The following is an 18,945-nucleotide window of genomic DNA, read 5'->3' as shown; positions in this document are numbered from 1 at the left end:
ATTAAGTGTGTAGAAGGAAAGATAAATTGAAAAAAGTTGGTAAAGAAGACCCTTTTCCTCCAGGTTCATCTGTTTTGTCCTGAATAACAGAATTTCCTCCTTTTAAAAAGCTGAGTAGTATTCCACTGTGAATATGTACCATATCTACCTTCTTCCTTCAGACAAGACGTGCACAGAAAGACAAATACCACATAATCTCACTGATATATGGAATTTCTGAAAGTCAAATTCAGAGGAGTGGAGAACAGAAAGGTGGTTACCAGAGGCTGGTTAGGGGAGAAGGAGATATGAGCAGTTGTTGGGCAAACAGTGCAAAGTTCCAGTTAGGGAGAAGGAATAGGTTTTGAGATCTGCAGGACAGGGTGACTGTAGTCAATAAAAATGTGTATTTCAAAATGGGTGAGAGTAAAAGTCAAAAGTCTCACCACAAAAAATAAGTTAGATAATGAGCATATTAATTAGTTTGATTTAATCATACCACATTGTATACCATATACCAAAGTATCATTTTGTACTCTGTTAATGTCTACAATTAGGATTTCTCAGTTTAAAATGATGTTTACACTTTTAAAAAAGAATGTACTTGGGCCGGCGCTGTGGCTCACTTGGTTAATCATCCGCCTTGCGGCGCCATATGGGCGCCGGGTTCTGGTCCCGATCACTCCTCTTCCAGTCCAGCTCTCTGCTGTGGCCCAGGAGGGCAGTGGAGGATGGCCCGGGTGCTTGGGCCCCTGCACCCGCATGGGAGACTGGGAGGAGGCTCCTGGTTCCTGGCTTTGGATCGGCGCAGCACTGGCCATGGCGGCCGTTTGAGGAGTGAACCAGCGGAGGGAGGACCTTTCTCTCTGTCTCTCTCTCTCACTGTCTGTAACTCTGTCAAGTAAATTAAAAAAAAAAAAAAAGAAGAAAAAAAAAAGAATATACTTTTCCTTTAGAGATGGTGTGGACATTGTCTTGGCTCCTATTCAATCTCACACCTCATGTATTGTTTTGCAGATAAGATTTAATTTCAGTGTAGAGGTAAATGGAGTCCTGTCAAGAGATGTCTTCGGGTAAGTCCTGAGCCCATGGCTTCCAATGGTGCCGTGGCTCTGCAGACTTTCTCAGCCATTTTACTTCCATTTCCGGTAGATTCACAGTTTTCTTTCTTTACCCAAAGTCACCTTGAAATTAATTTTCTGAGACCCTCATATTTTCTTATTCCATATTGGCTTTTGGTGAGTAAGTAGATTTATCTAAAACCTATCATGTTTTTCTATCTCACTAGAGAGAAATAAACCTAAAATTTGTCATTTTCCTCTTGGTTAATTAGGTACTGAATTACAGTCATTTCTGGGGTGGTAGTTTTCACAAACCAAAATTTGTATCACTCAGAAATTGGTTTTAGAATCTCGAGAGATAGCTTAGCTTTTCTTTGCTTTGCAGGGTAGAGAAGGAACCCACTTTGAACCTGTCAAATGGAATTGCTCTTGTCGTAAACTGTCGGCGTTATATGAGGTGAAGGAGCAAAACATTGTTGCCCCTCTCTGTGTTGTACTTTCCTAGCATGAAAATGAACGGAGGTGGAAATTGGAAGTGGTCTCACTTGTCATTGCAAAGTGTCCAGTGTCATCTTCTCTATAGGGAATGTGGAAGTAAAGCTTTATAAAGTTATCTGTATTGAAAACTGTTATTATTCTTAGTGCCTTGAATATGTTCTAATTGACCTGAGGATGTGTTCCTTCTCCCTGCTAATTCCAGTTTCATTTAGGCATGAGAGGAGAAGACTGAATTTAAAATTACAATTACTTGAACTCTTGGATAAAGAGATACTATGAATCCAAAAAAATTACTGTATATTACTTTGTATACGTTGGCATTTTGCACAGGTTTGGAAGTCATCTTTTCCCCCACTGCAGCCTTCTTCAAACACTAAAAATAGAGTACATGGAGGGGGTAGAATATAATATAGAACTTCTGCCTTGCCTTCCTGTGCCATCCAACTACCACAGACTCCAAAATGAACATAAACTTTATCAAGAAAAGACCTGTTGTATGCTTAAGCCGAATTACTGTATTTTATTTAATGGTTTCTGCCTTCATGAATATGCCCTCCGTCAACACCAGTAGTCAGAATCTCAAGGCTTAAACAGGCTACCCATGGTTTTTTAGTCTACTTCCTGAAACTGTCCCAGAATTATCCCTCAGATGAGAATATCTTTTGTCCTTTAGGGTACAGGTAACAAGCCCCTCACCCCATATCTTTCTTTAGTATCCCTCTGTTATCATACAGTCCTTACAGGTAGACAGCTCATTGTGATAGTTTTACTAACAAGAGTTTGGACCTCTGAGCCGATATTTATAGATGTTTCCCTGGATGGCGTGATTAGTGAGAGGAAGAGGTCCACTAGATTTCTCCTCTGTTTAGAAAAGAGCCATTGGAGAGTAAGCAGAAACTTCACTAGAGTCTTTCTTAGGGAGAAAAGTGGCCTAGTTTGTCTCATTTGCTCCTATAAGCCGTAATTTCAGCTTCTGTCATAGTGTAGAATGTATGAGAGGGACGTCAGGTGTCGCGGCACCAGTTTCAGGCCACGTGATTCCCGCCCTCCCCCCGTCCCCCAGAGTGATCTGCTCCCAACCACAGAGTGGTTTAGTGGAGGAAATACACCTCTAGAATAAGAAACTGCTGTTACTGACAGCAAAAGCAGGAGCCACGACACCGTCACTGAAATGCCCACTTTCCTCCTCTTTCCATTGCTGTGGTTCCCTGAGTGGGACAGTTACTTACCTCAACAAAACTAGTATGTGGGTTACGTGGTTATGCATATATTAAAGGTTGCAAAAAGCTTTTTGGAATAATATTTTAATAATTTCTTAAGGAAGGGGAGAAAAGTTAAATTTGTTTTCTGACAGCAGATCAAACTTTGGTACGACTGAAGCGCACTGCGACAGGATCCACCCTGTGCTCGGGCATCCTGTAACACTTGTAATCCCTGATGACGTGGCTGGCATGGACTTGCTGGGAGAACTGACGCTGACCCCAGCTGCTGCTCTGTGTCCCAGCCAAAAAGTCTTTTCCAACCAGCTCAGCAGAATTTCTTCAGCTTCCATATCCTTTTGATGATAAACTCCAACCTAGTTGTCTTTGAAAATTACTTTTGTATCCCAATTTGAAAGACATTTTTAGTATATGTGTTCAGTGTCTTGAAACATGTAATTTGTGTAAAACATAAAATCAAATACGAAAGCCAAACTTGAAAATTTTTTCAGCAAACCAAAAGCTATGAAATATGACCTATGTATCATGCATTTTTCATATAATCCAGCATGACTAAGAGTGGAATGGATGGTTCAGGAGAGGAGAAAGCCTGGGAATGTGGTTTGGAGTGGAACTTGGCTTGTCTTGAGTGTCACACTAAGAAGTGTGAACTTACTCTCTGTATAGTGGGAAACCCCTGCACGCTGGAAGGAGTCTGGCAGCACCACAAAGGGGAGACCAGGAGGCCAGTGATTCCTGAGTAAGTCAGTCAGTGACTGGGCTAGGAGGCGATGTGGGGCTTGTCACTGGAAGAAATCAACCAACTGAGGTAACGAAATCATTACTGGAGTAGGGAGAGATTAGGGGCAAGGAATGGCCAAGTCTGATGGCAGAATTTCTATGTCCAGAATAGACCTATAGAGAAATTGATTGATGAGGAAAGGGGTCTTCTTTTAGGAACATGGGAAATGCTCTAAAATTGATAGTGGTGATGGTTTCAAAGCTCGTTGAATAAACTAAGCCCATTTTTTTTAAAAAAATCATTTATTTATTTGAAAGAGTTACAGAGAAGCAGAGGCAGAGAGAGAGAGAGAGAGAGAGAGAGAGAGAGGTCTTCCAATCTGCTAGTTCACTCCCCAAATGGCTGCAATGGCTGGAGCTAGACCAGTTCGAAGCCAGGAGCTTCTTCCTGGTCTTTTACGTGGGTGCAGGGGCCAAGGAGTTGGGCCGTCTTCTACTGCTTTCCCAGGCAGTATCAGAGCTGGATTTGAAGTGGAGCTGCTGAGACTTGAACTGGCGCCCATATGGGATGTTGGCACTGCAGGCAGTGGCTTTACCCACTACATCACAGTGCTGGCCCCTAAAGCCCATTTAATTATACATTTAAAGTGGGTGAATTGCATAGTCTTTGAATTATATCTCAATAAAACTGGTTTAAAAAGATTTCCATGGATGACTGATAGAATAATGAAACTGTCAGCAAAATGTAAAGTATCAGTAGCAGATCTGGGGAGATGTGTAAAGCAAGTGAGATTGGTTTTAGACATGCTAAGTGCATGGCGCCTGCAGGACATGCTTTGAAGAGGGCAAGCAGCCATATAGAAATGTTAGTGTGCAATTTGGAAGTGGTCAGATTTAACGATACAGATTTATAGTGTGCTTTCTCCACAGGTAATTGTAGTAGGAATGCAAATCCCAGACTCACCATTACTTAGCTGTATGATTATAGGCAGCTTACTTAACCAGCCTACACTGTTACTTCCTCAGCTTTAAAATGGAGATAATAGTAACTGCCTCATAGATTGGTTTATCTTCCCTTGCAAAAGTTTTCTGTTGTTCTTTTGGGATTTGTTTTTTAAAACATAACTGTAATATTCCACATGCAGCTGCTAGTATACGTCCTGACACATAAGTGACCAGTCAGTAGTAGTCATTACTGCTCTCTATTGAAGTGGTAGGAATAAATGAAGCTGAACAGACTCATAGAATGGCAGATGTCCTAAATAGCACTCTGGCCTCAGAATCAGCCCTAAAGGCACTCGGATCTGGCTGAAAAGCCCATGAGAGTATTTCAGGCATGGAAAGCCAAGACACTCTGGCAAAAAGATCTCTGTGAGTGAGATCCCAGTGGAAAGAACAGGTCTTCAAAGAGGGAGGTGCCTTTCTCTGAAGGGAGGAGAGAACCTCCACTTTGACTATGACCTTGTCTAAACAAGATAAGAGTCGGAGAACTCAAGGGGCTTCCATAGCCTTGGAAACTCATGACTGGTGCATAGGGAGATTACTGATGCCATAAACAGGAGTGTCAATTTGTAAAGTCAACAACAGGAGTCACTGTGCACTTACTCCTCATGTAGGATCTCTGTCCTTAATGTGCTGTACACTGAGGCTTAATGCTATAACGAGTACTCAAACAGTATATTTCACTTTGTGTTTCTATGGGGGTGCAAACTGTTGAAATCTTTACTTAATGTACACTAAACTGATCTTCTGTTAAAAAAAAAAAAAAAAAGAAAAGAAACTATCAATTCCCAACTTGACTCTCACTGGGATTAAACATGACAATAGGTCTGATCTGATTTCATCATCATTTAAAAAAAAAATCATCTATTATTTTTCACTTTATGTTTCTGTGTGGGAACAAACTGTTGAAATCCTTACTTAAGGTATACTAAGCTGATCTTCTGTATACTAAGATAATCGAAAATGAATCTTGATGTGAATGGAAGGGGAGAGGGAGTGGGAAAGGGGAGGGTGGTGGGTGGGAGGGACGGTATGGGGGGGAAAGCCATTGTAACCCATGAGACGTACTTTGGAAATTTATATTCATTAAATAAAAGATAAAAAAAAAAATGAAGCTGAAGACTACAGGGAGCAAGCATAGAGGAGGGTTGGCACCACAGATATTGACAGAGGTCTGTTTTAGGAAAGAAGAAGGAGCAGGATAGTGGTAAGACAATGCATGCACATTTAATGGCTTAAAACATGATTTTTCTTAATACTTGGAGAGTTCAGAAGGGCATAGGCTACATAGTAAGTTTCTTCCTCCTCATTCCCATCTCTCAAAGGAATGAAACAGATACAATTTCTGTCCTTTCAATAGTTTGCCTTTTAGTGGGAAAATTTAACAAATAGATATTAGGGTAGGGTAAGTGCCTTGAAGAGAGATAAGGCAGATGAAGAGAGGGAGATGGAGATGTTATTTTAAACAGGATCAGTGATGACTCTGAGGAGGTGATATCTTAATGAAGGGGAGCTAGCTATGAAAACTCTGGTGGGATTTGTTTCTGAGTGACTAATGAAGTAATCTAGACCAACCCTTCCATGAAGAAAAGGCTGCATGAAATAGTAAAACATCATAAAAGCACCAAAGATCTAGTGAGGGGAAGAATTTCTGGGCCAGTTACAGATAGCGGAACCTGGCCTTGGAGATTATTTTTCAATTAGAGCAAACAATTGAGAGGTGAAGGTGCATTTGCATTTCTTCTTTTTTTTTTAAGATTTATTTATTTGAAAGGCAGATTTACAGAGAGAGGAAAGAGAGAGAGAGAGAGAGAGAGAAAATGAGAATGAGAATGAATTTCTCTTCAATCCACTGGTTCACTCTCAAAATGGCCATATTGGGCAGGGTTTGGCCAAGGCTGGGCTAGGCCAAACCCAGGAGCCAGGAACTCCAACCCGGTCTCCCATGTGGATGACAGGGGCCCAACCACTTGGGCCATCTTCGACTGCTTTCCCAGGCCACAGCAGAGAGCTGGATCAAAAGTGCAATAGCCAGGATTTGCCCATTAGGATGATGACTTAATCTGCTAGGCCCTAATGGCGGTCTGGAAGGTGAACTTCTGAATCAAGGCAGTACAAGGCCAAAGAGCCCAAGGGGTGCTGAGCGTGGATTATTAAAAAACTGCATTTTAAAGAATAAAGTATACCTGAAATAAACCATCCTTCACAAGGACCAAATATGATTTTTGGTAAAATAGGCCAGAAAGTCTGTGATTGTGAAATTGGTTTAGGATGATTCTAGATTGCTGATCTCCCAGATGCCTTGTAGAAGCAAACAAAACCAAAATGAAATTTTGTGGTCAAAAATAGAGTAACTAATGTTGAAATTCAATACACAGGTTTAACAGCAAATTATATACAACCTAAGTGAATTTGCAAACTAAAGGAAAGCAAAAATTTAGCAAAATAAAGCCAAGAGAAACCAAAGGATGGAAACCATAGAAGAGAGAGGTTAATACCGAGAGGAAACAGTGAGAATGTCTAATGTATATTTAATTCATGTCCCAAAGGAGAAGAGAGAGAAAATAAATTAGAAACAATATTTGATGAGTTAATATCTAAAACAATGAGAACATAGGTAAGGGGACAGGCATTTGGTGCAGTGGTTAAAGACGCCTGCATACCACACGGAAGTGCCTGGGTTCAAGTCCCACCTTCACTTCTGATCCAGCTTCCTGCTGTTGTGCACCATGGGAGGCAGCAGGTGATGTCCCAAGTATTTGGGTCTCTGCCACCCACGTGGGAGACCTGGGTTAAGTTCCAGGCTCCTGGCTTCCACCTGGACCAATCCTAGGTGTTGTAGGCATTTGGGGAGTAAACCAGCAGATGGGAGATCTCTTTGTGTTTATGCCTTTCAAATTAAAAATTTGAAAAATTTTTAAATTGTTAAATTTAAAATGTTTAAATTGTTAAGAACTCAAAAATTAAGCAAGATAAATAAAAAGATATCTACACCTATAGAAGATCAAAAACAAAGAGAAAATGTTAAAGTCAGGGAAGATAGATTATCTTCAAAAGAAAGCAAAATGACAGCTGACTTTCCCAAACCACAGAATGGGATAGATTAATAGTGTTAATGCCGGCCAGCGCCTCAGCTCACTAGGCTAATCCTCCGCCTTGCGGCGCCGGCACACCGTGTTCTTGTCCCGGTCAGGGCGCCGGATTCTGTCCCGGTTGCCCCTCTTCCAGGCCAGCTCTCTGCTGTGGCCAGGGAGTGCAGTGGAGGATGGCCCAAGTGCTTGGGCCCTGCACCCCATGGGAGACCAGGATAAGTACCTGGCTCCTGCCTTCGGATCAGCGCGGTGCACCGGCCTCGGCGGCCATTGGAGGGTGAACCAACGGCAAAGGAAGACCTTTCTCTCTGTCTCTCTCTCTCACTGTCCACTCTGCCTGTCAAAAATAAATAAATAAATAATAAGGCAAAAAAAAAATAGTGTTAATGCCCTGAAATAGAATAATCATCAACCTATCATTTCATATCTGGTAAAAATATTTCTCAAGCTAAAGGCCAATAAATATATCTATATTTTATGTTAATATTATAATCCATATAGCAAGAATTCAGCTGCTTTTAAAATATAGTGTTTTGATCATATATTCTTTAAGGGATATGCTCCAAGGGTGAAATGAATGCAAAGAACTCTTAAAATTCATTCTGTGGGCCAGTGCTGCGGCTCACTAGGCTAATCCTCCACCTGCAGCGCTGACACCCCGGGTTCTAGTCCCGGTCAGGGCACCGGATTCTGTCCCAGTTGCTCCTCTTCCTGTCCAGCTCTCTGTTATGGCCTGGGAGTGCAGTGGAGGATGGCCCAGTTCCTTGGGCCCTGCACCCACATGGGAGACCAGGATAAGTACCTGGCTCCTGGCTTCAGATCAGTGCGGTGCGCCGGCCGCAGCGGGCTGGCTGCAGCGGCCATTGAGGGTGAACCAACGGAAAAAGGAAGACCTTCCTCTCTGTCTCTCTCTCTCACTGTCCACTCTGCCTGTCAAAAAAAAATTCATTCTGTGGTCTTTATTGTTAGTAATAATGTAGGTATTTTGTATTGAAATTGTTGTATGCTATGTAGAATAGATGATTATGTTAGCATTATTAGAAACCAAAATTTCCAGCATCAGTTAGCAAATATATAACTGTAAATTCAAATAATAAAATATTTAAAGTATTCCTGAAGTGGAATTGAAAATAACAGTATGAATCCACAATTTTTTTTAAGATTTATTTTATATATTTGAAAGGCAAAGTTACAGAGAGGGAGAGAGAGACAGAGAGAGATCTTCTATCCTCTGGTTCACTCCCCAAATGGCTGCAATGATCAGGGCTGGACCAGGCTGAAGCCAGGAACCAGGAGCTTTGTCCTGGTCTCCCTTGTGGGTGCAGGGGCCCAAGTACTTGGGCAATCTTCCACTGCTTTCCCAGGATCTTAGCAGGGAATTGAATCAGAAGTAGAGGAGACAGGACTCGAAACAGCACCCATATAGGATGCCGGCACTGCAGTCGGGGGCTTTAACCCACTGTGCCACAGCACTGGCCCCCGACAATCTTTCTTTTAAAATTACATATATTTTGGGGCCGGCACTGTGGCATAGCAGGTAAAGCTGCACCTTGCAGCACCAGCATCCCATATAGGTGCTGGTTCGAGTCCTGATTGCTCCACTTCTAATCCACCTCCCTGATAATGTGCCTGGGAAAGCAGCAGAACATGGCCCAAATGTTTGGGCCCCTGCACCCATGTGGGAGACCTGGAAGAAGCTCCTGGCTCCTGGGTTCAGCCTAACTCCAGCCGTTGCAGCCACTTTGGGGGAATGAACCAAAAGCCTCACGGGCATCAGGTGGAGAATTACCTGACTGAGTAGTGGGGCAACTAGCCCCAGACTACAGTTGCTTCTGGTTCTACTTACCAAAGCTTGAAAACCAGACCCAGAAGCCTTCCAGTTAACCTGATAGCAGAAAAAAACTTTCAAGAATATATATATATATATATTTTTTTTTGACAGGCAGAGTGGACAGTGAGAGAGAGAGACAGAGAGAAAGGTCTTCCTTTGCCGTTGGTTCACCCTCCAATGGCTGCCGCGGCCGGCGCGCTGCGGCCGGCGCACCGCGCTGATCCGATGGCAGGAGCCAGGAGCCAGGTGCTTTTCCTGGTCTCCCATGGGGTGCAGGGCCCAAGCACCTGGGCCATCCTCCACTGCACTCCCTGGCCACAGCAGAGAGCTGGCCTGGAAGAGGGGCAACCGGGACAGAATCTGGTGTGCCGGCGCCGCTAGGCGGAGGATTAGCCCATGAAAAGAATGCATTTTTTTCTGCACCCACTGAGGTAAACTTCACAATGCTTGGCATCTAGTAAAAAATTCTTGGCTTGCAAAGACGTAGGAAAGTAGGATCCATAATGAAGAAAAGAATCAACCATGGAAACCTACCCAGAAATGGCACAAGTGATAGCAAATAAGGACATTAAAACAGGTGTACTTATATGCCATATATTGAGGACATGAGGGCAACAGTTGAGCTTTAGACATGGCACATGTAAAAACAGACTCATTGAACTTCTAGAAATAAAAGAATCTTTAGTATGAAAATACACATGAGATTAATGGCAGAATTACATATTGCAGAAGAATTAGTGAACTTGAAGATACAGTAACAGAAATTAAAAACAAGGGGCCAGCGCTGTGTCATAGTGTATAAAGCTGCTGCCTGCAGTCCCGGCATCCCGTATGGGCACTGGTTCAAGTCCCAGCTGCTCCACTTCCGATCCAGCTCTCTGCTATGGCCTGAGAAAGCAGCGGAAGATGGCCCAAGTCCTTGGGCCCCAGCACCCACATGGGAGACCCGGAAGAAGCTCCTGGCTCCTGGCTTCAGATCAGTGCAGCTCCGGCCATTGAGGCCATCTGGGGAGTGAACCAGCGGATGGAAGACCTCTCTCTCTCTCTCTCTCTCTCTGCCTCTGCTTCTCTGTAACTCTACCTTTCAAATAAATAAATAAAATCTTAAATAAAATCTTAAATAAAATATAGAGAAAAATATTTTAAAAGTTTTTTTTTTTTTAATGAAGGAAACATCAGTGAATTATGGGATAACTTCAGATGGCCTTACTCGGGAATGTGTAAGTAGAGTCCTGAAGGGAGAAAGATAAAATATTTGAAGAAATAATGGCCCCGAGGTTTCCAGATCTGATGAAAACTGTAAAGCCACCAATCCATGGTCAGCAAAGCCTAAGCATAAGAAACATGGAAAAGGGGCCAGAATCGGTAGGCTGCCACCTGTAACTCCAGCATCCTGTATCAGAGTACTGGTTTGAGTCCTGGCTGCTCCACTTCCAGACCAGCTCCCTGCTAATGTTCCTGGGAAGGCAGCGTAAGATGGCCTACATGCTCGGGCCCCTGCACCCATATGGGACACCAGGATGGAATTCCTAACTCCCAGCCTTGGCCTGGCCCAGCCCTGGCCATTGTGACGATTTGGGGAGTGAACCAGTAGATGGAAGATTTCTTTCTATGTGTGTGTATACTTTTCTCTATCGCTCTGCCTTTCAAATAAATGAAAAAAAATTTTTTTTAAAATGAAGAAAATTACATTATCAGATTTCTTAAAGTCAATAATGATTTTTTAAAAATCTTAAAAGCAGCTTGATCTAAAAAGATGGATTACAGATAGACAAAGATAAGAATTATAGCAGATTTCTTGTTGGAAACATTTTAGGTAGAAGAAAGTGAGGTTACGTCTTAGAGTACTGAAAAAAGAAAACTGAACCTGAAATTCTGTACCAACTGAAAATATTTTTCAGAAATGAAGGCAAAATAAAATTTTTAGACATACAAAAGGTGATATGTATTATAGGAAGTGTTTAAGGAAATGTTTTAAGTAGAAGGAAAATGATACCAGATAAAGCTCTGGATTTATACCAAAAAAATACTGGAAATTATAACTATGAATAGACACAGAGGATTTTGTAATTTTAAAGCAGAAATAACTGTTTAAGGTTTATAGTATATGTGTGAACAAAATGTGAGACAAGAATAGGGCAGCAGCCAGGACAGGAAAGTAGAAGGACATTGTCAGATTATTATACTGTATGAGATTGTGGTTAATCATTTCAAGGTAGACTGGGATAAGTTAAATTTTATACTTTATTTTATTTTTTAAATTTACTTGACAGATAGAGTTATAGACAGTGAGAGATAGAGAGACAAAGAGAAAGGTCTTCCTTCCGTTGGTTCACTCCCCAATGGCCGCTACGGCCGGCACTGCACCAATCCGAAGCCAGGTGCTTCTTCCTGGTCTCCCATGCGGGTGCAGGGGCCCAAGCACTTGGGCCATCCTCCACTGTCTTCCCAGGCCACAGCAGAGCTGGACTGGAAGAGGAGCAACTGGGACTAGAACCCGGCACCCAAATTTTATGCTTTAAAGCATAAAGCAATCCCTAAGTTAACATGACAAAGAATTATAACTAAAGAGCTGAAAAAGGAGATAAAATGGAGCTACAAAAAATTCAATCCAGAATAGAATCTAAAAACAGAAGTGGAAAAAATGTAAGAGAAAATTAGATAACAGACTTAAACCTAACCATAGCTGTACCCATATTAAATGTAAATGGTTTAAATAACTCAGTTAAAGACAGTCACGCTTTTTGGCTCCTTAGACCCTCTATTCTATGTGTGCAGCACAAAAGGTTCCCTGGCACTAAACAGAATGTGTCAGCCTCAGTTCGTATGTTAATGCCTTCCCAGATGTACAAGGGGGACTTCATTTGTGGGCACAGCCTCCCTTTGCTCTGTCGTGACTTTCCGTAATGTCCCAGTACCTGCCAGGTAAGAATTTTAATCTTCACACTTAATGTCTTGCATTTAGCCTGTAAGAAAGGATTCATACAAGGAGAGATCAAGCCGAGTACATGTTCTGCTCTCTGTAGCCTGGTCTTAGGCAGTGTTTCTGAATAGGATGAGTGGGCATTTTTGATTGTCCTAGTGGGAGTGATGTCAGGAGGGGCACTAGTGGCATCTAGTGGGTAGAGGCCAGCAGTGCCACTAAATGCCCCACAATGCCCAGGACAGCACCCACGTGACAAAGAATTACTGGACCCACAGAGTCAGTAGTGCTCAGGCTGAGAAACCCTGGGTCAGAAGGACAGGGAGGGAAACCAGGTCTCAGGAGCCAGCCTGCCTTTGTCTTGCTTGGAGAATCGAGCTGGAGAAGGCAGGAGGGAGTTTCTTTCTCAGTCTGAATATACTCAGATACACCCTAGAAAATATTCCTTTGCATGTACTTCTAGCATGCGTCACATTGAATTACAGTTCACTGCGTTTGACATCTGTCTTTCATAATGTAAATATGGTAATTTGACAGTAGGTATTAAATCTAGTTACTGATTTTTATATCCCCAAAACTTAGATTGTTTAGCTAATTCCATGATCAGATGAATAGGATGAATGCCCCCCAAAAAACTATCTCAATAGTGTACCTGTAGCTCATTCTTATTAAACCCAAAATAAATTTCCGGGGATCCCTAATGGATCCACTTCTGGTGTCTCACCTATCTTCATGGAAGAAGCTTAATAAGTTATTACATGGTGGCACTCATTTATTCCTGGGATTGTGAATCAGATCAGTGTTATGTTTATAATATACAAATGAATATAAGGAAACTAAAATGTGGCCGTTTTCTTTAGCAACTATACATATTCCTATATGGACCTTTAGGTCTGCCTCTGATGTCGTCAAGTTGGAAGGAGCCAACTACTGCTATCTTCAAAGACACCTCTTATTTCATTGACTGGAAAAAATACCACTTGTGCATGGTGCCCCATTTGGATCTCGATTTGGACAAAGGTATACATGTATCTCCCCCTGAAAGGAGATTGAATGGAAAAATAAAAATCTAAGGAATATTAGAGAATCTTCAGAAAATATAAATAGCAGGTGTATATAAATATAGGACCCGGTGATTGGCTTAGGCAGGGGTGTGGGGTGGGGTTTTCTGAGTTTGCCGGTCTACCTGAAATGAGGCAAACAGGTATCAAACAGGCAGAGCCCCAGCAGAACCTAACTGAGTCAGCATTGTTCCTTGATACTGGTTCTCTTCCCACTCTGTCTACTGCCACCTTTTTGGGGTCCTTCTAGGGTCTTGTTTGTAGGGTTTCTAAAATTGTACCTTTTTTTTTTTTTACAGGCAGAGTGGACAGTGAGAGAGAGAGACAGAGAGAAAGGTCTTCCTTTTGCCGTTGGTTCACCCTCCAATGGCTGCCATGGCCGGCACGCTGCGGCCGGTACATCGCGCTGATCCGAAGGCAGGAGCCAGGTGCTTCTCCTGGTCTCCCATGGGGTGCAGGGCCCAAGCACTTGGGCCATCCTCCACTGCACTCCCGGGCCACAGCAGAGAGCTGGCCTGGAAGAGGGGCAACCAGGACAGAATCCGGCGCCCCGACCGGGACTAGAACCCGGTGTGCCGGCGCCGCAGGCGGAGGATTAGCCTAGTGAGCCACAGCGCCAGCCTCTATTGTACCTTGATCTATCCATTTGAGGGCTTTAAAAAATGAGTGAGCAAGGACACCTTGAACTGTTGTGGAAAAGAAATGCTTCTTAATGAAGTAAGAACATTCACATAAAATTTTAAAAATTAAAACAGCACAAATGTAAGGCATCACTAGCATTGCACCTAGGAAGCTGGCTGCAATATTCATGTAGGGTCTTACCACATTGGCTTTTAGAGAATTAGGCTAAAACGTGGGTGGTTGATAACAGGACCAGTGACTACAAGTGGGAAACAGAAATATGGAACCCTGGACTGGTGCTAGGAGATCTACAGTTTTGAGCCTGACTGCTGTTAGCTAGAATCTTTTTTTTAAGATTTATTTATGTATTTGAAAGTCATAGTTACAGAGGGAGAGGAGATGGAGAGAGAGAGAGGTCTTCCATCCAATGGTTCACTCCCCAATTGCTCTGCCGATCCCAAGCCAGGAGCCAGGAGCTTCCTCCGGGTCTCCCACACGGGTGCAGGGGCCCAAGGATCTGGGCTGTCTTCTACTGCTTTCCCAGGCCACAGCGGAGAGCTGGATCGGAAGAGAAGCCGTCAGGTCTTGAACCAACACCTGTATGGGATGCCAGCGCCTCAGGCAAGGGCGTTAACCCGCTGAGCCACATCGTGGCCCCTTTTGAAGTCTGGATGGTAGTCTGGTCATTTGGATCCTGATAGAGATAATCAGTGAGGAAAAGGCGTTCTGGGGTTGTGACTGGCAGGGGAGGAGTGAACTGAGGATTGGCAGTGTCTCCAGGGGAATGGTAGGAGCTTCACCTGCGAAGTAAGCCTGGGATGAGGTGTGTTTTGTTTTGTTTTGTTTTCTCCTCTCTCTCTCAGGTAGGTAGTTTTTCCAAAAGATGGGGCTGAGAAGAAAGGGGTCCTTGGACAGGGTCCTCTAGAGGAAGTCATTTTGTGAGAACGGAATCATGCCATCAGTTGAAGAGGGACGACCTGGGTGAATTCTAGGGATGTTGACATCTCTTTCTCTGTTTCATTTTTATTTTCATGATACCTGAACTTGCTTGTTTGGAAATGGACAACATAGAAAAGGACCCCTTAATTCCTTCCTCATTACTCTAAAGGACAGAATCCAGATCCGCATAGAGGTATTTCTCTGTGTGGATCTGGAACGTAGGACAGTCCTGATTGTATTGAAGGCTCCAGGTGCTAGAACATGGCCATAGAGCATCAAAGTAGTTGAGAACCCAAACATCAGATAGTACTGGGGTTATGAACACAGATTTTGGAGTCAACCTAGCAAGGTCTAAAACAGTTCCACTACTCAGTAGCTCACGGTAAGCAAGATATTTAGCCTATCTATGCATGTTTTCTTATCTGTAAAATGGTTTAGCAATTCAGTCCTACCCCGTGGTGGTGTTATGAAGTCTAAATGTTAAAATAGTACTTGAAATGAATTTTATATGGTTCCTGATGCATCGTGCGAGTTAGTTGTTGTCATTACTCAGGTTAGACTCTGCCCTCTGCCTCTTGCTTGTCATATCTACCTTACAAGGTTATTTGAGGAATAATTGAGTTTTTGTGTAATACTTTCCAGTAAACGGAAAGGCGTGCTGTTTGGTTTGCGTTTTTCAGTAGATGAAGGAGCCGCTGAGCTAAAGCCAGCCCTGGTTTGCATTGTATACCCCGTTGTTATTTTGATGTTCTTCCTGTGAGTCACTGTTATTTGCCTCTGTTGTATGAATAGAAAAACAGGTTCAAGAGGGAGAAGTGAGTGTTTGCGTTTAACTCTCCTGTTCTCAGGTCTTTTTTGTTCAGGATATAGGTTGCTTAGTCGCTGAATATCTTGAGGACTTGATTATGTTGAAAATGTGTGTAATATCTTGTCCTCTAGATGTCATGCTTCCAGATGTGGGTTATCAGGTGGGATCCAGTCAGCAGGATCAGTCTCAGAATATGGACCCTCCAGGACGAACTCTGCTACTTTTTCTCTTTATGGATTTCCACAGTGGATTTCCAGTCCAGCAAACGGAACTCTGGGGTAGGTACAGGAGAATGGGGTTGCCAACTTGGGCGAGCCAAGTGCTAAGAGGATAAAAGGAGTTAGATATATTTCTGTAGAATAAAGAATTTCAGTGAAAAACCTTGCTTAATAAATTAAATGATATGCCCTGTGGAAAAGTGGGTGCAACACTTAAATGTGACATTCTCAGATTTCACTAGCCAGAAATCAGCAGACACTTCCTACAATGCTTCCTAAGAGTGTATCCCCTTAGAGCAGTGGTTCTCAACCTTAGTTGCATGATATATTACCTGGGGAATTTCTAAAATATGTCCCGGCCACACATACAGAGAGGGCTTTCCTTGGACAAAGGTGGGGCCCAAACTCAGTGTGAAAACCACTGAGTTTGAGTTTGTTTATGAATTTCTTAAAATATTTATTTATTTATTTTTGGAAAGAGTTACAAAGAGGGAAAGAGAGGGATATATCTTCCATCTGCTGGTTCATTCCCCAGATGGCCACAAGAGCCAGCGTTGGGCTAGGGTGAAGCCAGGAGCTTTATCAGAATCCCCCCTGTAGGTATCAGGGACCCAAGTACTTGGGCCATCTTCCACTGCTTTTACCAGGCCATTAGCAGGGAGCTGGATCAGAAGTGGAGCAGCTGGGACTTGAACCGGCACCCATATGGGATGGTGGTGTCACAGGCAGCAGCTTTACCCACTGTGCCGCACTGCCAGCCATGGTTTATGCATTTTAATCCAGTAGGCCTTGGGTTGTACACTTACTGTTGCTCATTGCCCTCCTAACCTTGAGGCAAGTTAGGAGAAGTGGAGCTGATACACGTTTGGGGAAGGTTCACGAGCCTCCCTCTTGGTGCCTCTGATGCATGTCAGTGCTCTCCTTGCGTGGGACTTGTGTCCTTGTGGGACTCTGCCCTGCAAGCATTCCAGTGCTGTGTTACGTGGCCCTGATCCCACCATGTCATACGACTGCTTATCACCCTGGATCAGGAGAGCTTATGTTGACTGGTGCCAACTATTTGTTGAACAAACCATAGCCAGCTCTGGGATTCTTCCTGCAGCCTTCCTTCAAGGCCTCTCCTGCTGTTTCCCCACACACGTACTCTGGGAGAGAAGTTCCTGGGCTTGGGCTTGCAACTCTTTATTTGAGGAGCTCACGTTCTGTGATGCCCGGCTGTTCCATTGATTATGACCAGAAAAATGGGAACTATGAGACCCAAACTAATAACGCTTCAGCAAGGAGGTCTCAGGTGAGGACAACCAGGGCTGTTACCTGGCCTGTGTTCACAAGGACAGAGGTTGATAAGAAGAGCAGCTTAATGTGTGGAAGGGACTACAGGATAGGAACCAGTGACCAGGTTTGAGGCTGGTGTTGTGGTGCGGTGGGTTAAGTTGCCTCTTGCAGTACCAGCATCCTGCATTGACTGTCCAGTTGAGTCCTGACTGCTCTGCTTCCAGTCCAGATTCCTACTGGTGTATCTGAGAAGCCAGCAAAGTGTGGCTCAAGTACTTGGGCCCCTGCCACCCATGTGCTAGAACAGGATGGATTCCAGACTCCTGGCTTTGGCCTGGCCCATACCTGCCTATTGAAGCCATTTAGGGAGTGAACAAGCCGGAGGGAGATCTCTTTCTTGCTGTGTGTCTCTCTGTCTCTCCCTGTCACTCTGCCTTTCAAACAAGTAATCTTCAAAAAAAAAAAAAGCAGAACTTTTTTTCCAGGCATGTGTTATATCATTTTAAAAAGAGAGAAAGACATCTGTGTTTAATTTTAGCTCAAACATCAGCTTCCTCAATGGTGCTTCGAAGCAGATCACATAAATCAACTTAGTCTTGCTTTGCATCTTTAACAAGGGATTGTTAGACTTGATGATGTCAGAGGCCCTTCCGATCTGAAGACCTCCTTAACAAGCTCTGCCACCTCCTATAGTTTGTTTTTTAAGTTTGCCAGAGGCTGATCCTGGATACCGTAAGCTTGATACCATGTTCTCAGTCCTATTGAATGTATCTTACAGACTCAGATTCCTCAGAAACCAGTGTTGCCTATTATTCTTATAGGACTCTGATAATTTATATACTTTCTTTAAAAACGGTTTATTTATTTATTTGAAAATCAGAGTTACACAGAGAGAGAAGGAGAGGCAGAGAGAGAGAGAGATCGATCATCCATCTGCTGGTTCACTCCTCAGATGGCTGCAACGGCCAGAGCTGCACTGATCCGGAGCCAGGAGCTTCTTCCGGGTCTCCTACATGGGTGCAGAGGCCCAGGCACTTGGGCCATCTTCCACTGCTTTCCCAGGCCATAGCAGAGAGCGGGATCAGAAGTGGAGCAGCCGGGATTGGAACCAGCACTCATGTGGGATGCAGGCACTGCGGGCAGTGGCTTTACCTGCTATGCCACAGTGCCAGCCCCTTATATACTTCTGCTTAGCTTGATTCTGAAAGCTTCCATTAGGTATCTTAGTAGTTGTCCTCAGTATTGGATTAAAAAGAAATTCATACCACTGAAAACAAGGACTCCACTTTCCCACCGCCTGGGATTTGTAAAGTATGCATCCGCGAGATTTGGTGCCCATTTGGACTTTCACAGTGGGAGATGGCAGTGAAGGTGTCAACATGAAAAACTGCCAAGTCTTGGTCTCCTCATCTGATATGCAAGATACTGGCAACATTATCATCAAGCAATGGCTGGCTTGTGTGTGAAGCCACCAGACGCCTACAGGGAGGCTGTGACGTCCTATTTCAGTTTCAGTGGTACTCCCCTCCTGCAGGTCTTCCTGTCGCTCTGGGGATAATGAGGTTGGACATTCCCTCATCCAGAGCCTCAAAGGACTCCCACTGAAGTTATTCACATTTCAGAAGCTCTGGGCCTTCTGAGAGCAGCAGGAGCCAGGCATCCAGGGAGAAGAACAAGCCTTGTCTGAGGAGGAGTTT

General features: G+C 43.6%; 1 protein-coding gene across 1 annotated transcript in view; it reads left to right on the top strand.

Annotated features, from left to right (window-relative positions):
- The window catches only part of TOP6BL (TOP6B like initiator of meiotic double strand breaks), a 95,020-nt gene that overhangs the window by 57,305 nt on the left and 18,770 nt on the right, over positions 1 to 18,945 (top strand). Inside the window, exons 6-10 of the mRNA XM_089303922.1 lie at positions 997 to 1,052; positions 1,426 to 1,497; positions 2,896 to 3,088; positions 13,196 to 13,346; positions 15,887 to 16,033. Of these exons, the coding sequence (XP_089160048.1) occupies positions 997 to 1,052; positions 1,426 to 1,497; positions 2,896 to 3,088; positions 13,196 to 13,346; positions 15,887 to 16,033 (619 nt within the window). The remainder of the gene's footprint in view (positions 1 to 996; positions 1,053 to 1,425; positions 1,498 to 2,895; positions 3,089 to 13,195; positions 13,347 to 15,886; positions 16,034 to 18,945) is intronic.

Source organism: Oryctolagus cuniculus, chromosome 1 (genome assembly GCF_051225735.1).
Source record: "Oryctolagus cuniculus isolate XC-2025 breed Fujian yellow rabbit chromosome 1, ASM5122573v1, whole genome shotgun sequence".
In the NCBI taxonomy this organism is placed as follows: domain Eukaryota; kingdom Metazoa; phylum Chordata; class Mammalia; order Lagomorpha; family Leporidae; genus Oryctolagus; species Oryctolagus cuniculus.
The sequence above is the reverse complement of the archived record's forward strand: the minus strand, read 5'-3'. Positions and strand labels throughout refer to the sequence as shown.